The following is a 6,094-nucleotide window of genomic DNA, read 5'->3' on the forward strand; positions in this document are numbered from 1 at the left end:
CCTTTGATTCTCTGGACACAGATAAAGACTAGTATTTGACTAAGTCACACTTTCAAATAAAAATTTGGACTGGTCTCAACCTGTGGTTAAAAATATTCTTCATAAAAAAAACGTGTATTTCAATTATTTATTTATATTAATAAACTAAAATGCACAAAATCACGTGTATGTGTTATGTCAAGCTAATTTTGATTGTATCTGCAAATGCTATAGTCTTATTAGTTTTGAGTTACCTTGTTCTATATCCCATTTTTACAATTGAATTGATAAACCTGTTTTATATTGCCTTATTTATATATAATTACACATGCATTTTTGTTTTACTCTGTAGTACTTGCCAGTTTTGGATCTGTGTCTAATTAAATTGTTGGTAATTGTGTAAGCTTGCATATGTGTTTTACCTTATGTAGACCGACTGATCTAAGTGATTTAGAATATCTGGATGAGGAGTTTCACCAGAGCCTTCAGTGGATGAAAGACAATAACATCACAGACATTCTGGACCTGACGTTCACTGTGAACGAGGAGGTATTTGGACAGGTAATGCTTGCCCCAACCTCTTTCTGATATTAGTACATCTACTCAGCATGAAAGAGGTTTATATACCTGAGATTTAAAGTTGTTTTAATGGCTAGGTAACGGAGAGAGAGTTGAAGTCAGGAGGATCCAACATCCAGGTGACCGAGAAGAATAAGAAGGAGTACATTGAACGAATGGCCAAATGGCGGGTGGAGAGGGGTGTGGTGCAACAGACAGAAGCACTGGTTCGAGGTTTCTTCGAGGTATGCAAGAACACTGAAGCACCCACTGGCAGACTTTTTACATTGTAAAGTAAAGTGCATGGGCACTACCTGCACCATGCTTTTCAGGTCATTTAGCTAGTTGTCTATTTTTCAAGATTAGTAAATAAAATAATACAAATTAAGTAGATCTTAATTAATTAATATTTATTACCAGAGGTTACAGAGGTTAAAAAAAACAACCCAATGAATTAATCTTCAACTGACTTATATACATGCAATATGCAATACTGAAACAATATAAAATAGAGACTTTTCACATGAATTAATATCTAAGGCTATCCTATGAAGTAGCTTGTGAGCATGAGCAATGATCTGTTTTGTGTGTTCAGGTTGTAGACTCACGTCTGGTGTCAGTTTTTGATGCTCGGGAGCTGGAGCTAGTCATTGCAGGGACAGCAGAAATTGATCTGATTGACTGGCGATCCAACACTGAATACAGAGGAGGTAGGAATGTAATGCTTCACTGAGTAATAGTGACTCAGGAGTCAGAAAGCTGTCTGAGCCTGAGTTGGCTGTTATATTCAGTATTCCCTTCAGTGAGTCAGTTAACCTCCGGTTGCTCCAGGGGAACCATTCCTGAGGTTGAATAATGTGACTCACTTGGGGCACAAGTGTCATTTAAATGACATGGGAACAAATGTAGCCATTAAAAAATGCAGCAGCAGGTCTGTCAGAATCAAGTGAAACTGGTATTTAGCCTGGTGGTGATATTCAGTCTTAGACTAATTTCTCCTCTAAAATGACAGCTGCAGTAAATGACTTTCCATGCTGCAAATGTCTATAAAAGTCCTTAAATTATTAACCTCTTTGTCAATGCCGGGACACTCATCTGGGCCTCATTACGGCCTGTGCTTTTAATTGCTTAGGCTAATCATCTGCTCCATTTGAGCTGTTTGACCCTCTTTTTCTTGAGACCTCTGCTATAATTCACTCTGGAAAGCCAGCACAATCCACAAACTCCTTTTCCCACCTCTGCTGCCAAAATAAAGAGACTTTGTCTCATAGTTCACTGCCATTGATAGAACTTTTGACATTGGAAGTAAAACATGCAGCTTTAAAAGCTTCTGTGGCTTGGCAGTTCCATGGTGTTGGAATGACCTCCCTCTTTACTGTGACATCTGTTGATTTTCAGTCAGAGTTTATGGACCGCTTAGGTGTCACATTTCGTCTATGCTTACAGAGGCAGTGGTGTTGTTACATGTGCTTCTGGAGTGAACTGCATTACATCTCCTCTCTGATCCTCTGCTTTCTTTCATTTCTCATGTTTTCTCATCTTTGCTCCTCTTACACATCATTTCCACCCAGGCTTTCATGATGGACACATTGTGATCCGATGGTTCTGGGCAGCAGTGGCGCACTTTAATAATGAACAGAAGCTGCGACTACTGCAGTTTGTGACAGGCACGTCCAGTGTGCCTTATGAGGGCTTTGCTGCACTGCGTGGGAGCAATGGCCCACGTCGCTTCTGCATCGAGAAGTGGGGCAAGATCACCTCTTTACCCAGGTATGACAAACAACATGTCTCAGTTAATGCTCAATACTTTTGAACTTTTGGAAAATTGTGCATTTACTAAAGTATCTGTGGCTTGTCTCTAGACATCCAGACCCAGGGTCAGGGAATCTATTGTAAAACTGTTTTTGAAGTAAGTTTTATTGCCCTGAATATCATGAAGGCAGTCCCTGGGGAAATGTTCAAAACGGCATGTGGTACTTCTCTGTTGCTTTTTATAATGTTTATCCACATTCATGTGTCATACATCAGCAGGAAGTAATATAAATCAACTTTTCCACCTTTGCAAACAGAGTTACAGACAGCTCTTAGCCTATAGATCTTTGATTTGACATTAGGTGTGTGACTCAGTGTTCACTCAAAACATGGTCCTAAAATTCCTCCTCAGCCCTCACTTACAGTAGTTAAATGGCTTTAAGAGGTTTAAAATATCAGATGCACTCATCAAGTGAGAAAGTTCAGTCAGTACTCTGGTGATTGTGAGCAGGGCTGGTGAGGGGTGTGATCCCTAGCAGGAGTGGGCGTGTCCTTCCTGCTAGGCAGCCACCCAACCGTGACAGTTTTAACTGATTCTTCAAAAGTCCTGGCTGGATTTATATTATACTCAGGGGGAGAACCAGACTTGCTTCTTATAACTGTTTATATGCAGTCAGTAATTTTTATATGCAAAGGAACGCACTGTAGGTCTTCATTCCTAACTTTTCATGCACAATACCTTTCTGAGGTAATGTAGCTCCTGGAGGTATATTGGTGTAAATCCATTTGTTTGACATTTGACTTTTTGTTTGTCTCTACCTTCCTCTTTCAGGGCCCACACATGCTTTAATCGCCTTGATCTGCCTCCATACCCTTCATATTCCATGCTGTATGAAAAACTGCTGACTGCTGTAGAAGAGACCAGCACTTTTGGTCTGGAGTGAAAAAATTGTGGGACTCTTAACAGACTATTTTCTAAATATATTGTACTTTAATTTTCAGTGACACTATCCTCAAGAGACTGTCGTTTTATAACTGAAAATATCTGGGGAATTATGTGACATTATATGAAATGTTTGAGATGACTTGAAATAGCATGAAATGATTAACAGATCTATTGTACATATTGTACTAAAATGAGTTTGAGGGAGGGGAAACTAAAATGTGTAAAAATCTGCCCAGCCTACTATGTTTAACTGAGTAACTGAATTCACCTTCTACTATTACATTTTTTGTGCCATGTTACTAATGGGGCATTATTACATTCCCTTGCTGGTGTGCTGTTACCATGCATGGCTGATAAAAACCACATCAGGCAATTCAGCAGTGACCTGCACCTTCATAAGAGCAAATTACATCCACTGACTTTTTTTTGCCAAAGGTCAATGAACATAAATGTTTATAGTTTGTAGATGTCAAATAACCACCAATGACAGTTCGATAGTGGATAATGATTGTATAGTGAGGAGACTTTGTGTTGTTAGCCTATTGTTTTATGTATTCATTGTACTGGAAAATAGTATATATCTAATCACTGCAGCCCTAATAAAGACTCAGAGTTTAGTGAATACCTTGACTAGGCTAGGCTAGACACCTGTTAAAAAGTTTCATCAACTAAACAACATCAAAACAATGTTCTGGATCAAGTACAAAAAGAAATTATATAGTGAATGTCCTTCACTGGATGCTAGCTCAGTGTCCTGTCCCATCAGTTCTCCATTGATGGTTGACCAGAAGGAGGGGTGATGTCCTCTGGAATGAGAAATGTTAATTTGGTATTCAGACATCTTGTCAAATTGGGTGATGTAAGTGAATTTCAGATTATCAGATGAAATGTTTCCAATATTTATCTTCTCAAAAGGCTCTGTAGCCCAAGGCTCTATTCCCAACTCCAAAATAACACACATGTAAGTGCTCATACAAAAGCTGCTTGAGTTCTTCCTTGAGAAGTCAATATGGGGATGCACAGTGAAAGGCATGACTCTTATCTCAGATTTATCCCCTCATTTCTATGCACAATCAGAATATGATTTATCTGTCTCTAGATAGATAGATAGATAGATAGATAGATAGATAGATAGATAGATAGATAGATAGATAGATAGATAGATAGATAGATAGATAGATAGATAGATAAAAGTTAATAATGAATTAATAATGAAATGAGTAAGTGCCCTGATCAGGGCCTGTATTCACAAAGCCTAGGGTAAATATTCAAAAAGTCCCTGCTAGAGCTCACCACATGGCATAAAATAATCTGATCAGTGATCTCATATTGACATTCTTTATGAATATGCAACCACATGCAAAAGGTGTATTCCATAATCCTTTTAAGACTATAGGGAGCCTTTTTTAAAGCAGAATATAACATTCTTTATCTTTACAATAAAAAACCCCAGACATTATACATTCATCATAAAGTGATAAAAAGCAATGACTAAGAATTATCCATATTATTAAACCCTGCAAATACTGAGAACTATGGAATTATTATAATTGGCAATTAGTCAACCCTTATTTATCTTGTAATAATGTATATTAATCTAATTATTTTTGTTTGTCACATATGTTTTTACATGATTTATTTGGATGTCCAAGGTATGAAGTGTTTCTTTAATGTTGTTTTTCCACCTTTTTTCTGACACACGTTGGTATGCCAGACTATGACTGTGATTTTATTCATTATTTACAGTGTTTTGTATGATGTTTTCAATGTATATGCCTTGTTGGTTTTTTTAACTAACTGGGTTATTATTTTAAAGGGTCCATTAACGGCAAATATAGAATATATAGAGTTATAATGTTACATCATTTTGTGCATATGTTATTTAACATATTCAGCAATGTGTTTCTCCATGTAAATTCAGTTTCTTTTGAACTATCAGTAGGATTGTGGTGTTCATAATATGTTTTACATTGGCATTACATTACATTGAGAAATACATTGAGAAATTGAATACCTGCCAGTTGCCAAATGTTAATATGAAACTGTGGAAGTTGCGGATGGACAACATGTAATGTGTTAAATCTTTTCCTACTGTCTATTATAATTTGAATATCTGGTAAAGAGTGCCTCAAGGGGACAGCTAAGCTCAATCGGTAGTGGAATCAAGTTAACAGGTTAACACTCGATACACCATCCAACATGGTGTTCGGGCTTAATTTCTACTGTATTACATTTTTTTGTTGAAGTTTCAGGTTCACTGAGCAGTGAGCAGTGGCAGCTCAGTGGTTAAGGTACTTGACTTATAATTGGATGGTTGCTGCTTCAAGCCCCACCACTTCTAAGTTTCCACTGTTGGGCCCCTGAGCAAGGCCATTAACCCTCCATTGCTCAAGTTGTACTCAGTAATAACTAAGGTACTTTGGATAAAAGTGTCACCTAAATGCCTTTAATTTAAATTTATACTGCTTTTTGATCAGTACATTAGTTATGGATTATATGTGTGCTGAAACTTTAAATTAAAGCCATGCTAAAACTTTTAGCTAGCATTCTGATGTAGAAATCAGTCAATTAATTACCAATAATTTAATGTTTGCTCACTCTTCATTTTTCCCCTTTTCTGTCCTGTATTGAAAGCATTTTAGAGACTTTTCATTTCTTTGATGTAACATTCTACTCCTCTTATGCGTTTATGTGCACTAAATGTCAATAAATATGAATTTATAATGCATGTTTTCCAGCAGATCAAAAATGTTACTTAGCAGCAGGATAAGTAGATATATCTCGTCGTTACGTATCTTACCAGCAGGGGGTTTAATTGCAAGACGCTTGCGATATAAGGTTGCTGTTACTGAATGACAT

At 37.1% G+C, this 6,094-nt stretch overlaps 1 protein-coding gene across 4 annotated transcripts in view; it reads left to right on the plus strand.

Annotated features, from left to right (window-relative positions):
* The window catches only part of LOC113574791 (E3 ubiquitin-protein ligase HECW1), a 51,655-nt gene extending 46,078 nt beyond the window's left edge, over positions 1 to 5,577 (plus strand). For all 4 annotated transcript variants that reach the window (XM_027005944.2, XM_027005946.2, XM_027005943.2 and 1 more), the window contains 5 exons: positions 411 to 540; positions 636 to 782; positions 1,133 to 1,247; positions 2,109 to 2,307; positions 3,122 to 5,577. In XM_027005944.2, coding sequence (XP_026861745.2) covers positions 411 to 540; positions 636 to 782; positions 1,133 to 1,247; positions 2,109 to 2,307; positions 3,122 to 3,233 — 703 coding nt within the window. In that variant the 3' untranslated portion in view covers positions 3,234 to 5,577. The remainder of the gene's footprint in view (positions 1 to 410; positions 541 to 635; positions 783 to 1,132; positions 1,248 to 2,108; positions 2,308 to 3,121) is intronic.
* The last annotated feature ends 517 nt before the right edge of the window (positions 5,578 to 6,094 follow it).

This window comes from Electrophorus electricus, chromosome 10 (genome assembly GCF_013358815.1).
Source record: "Electrophorus electricus isolate fEleEle1 chromosome 10, fEleEle1.pri, whole genome shotgun sequence".
Classification (NCBI taxonomy): domain Eukaryota; kingdom Metazoa; phylum Chordata; class Actinopteri; order Gymnotiformes; family Gymnotidae; genus Electrophorus; species Electrophorus electricus.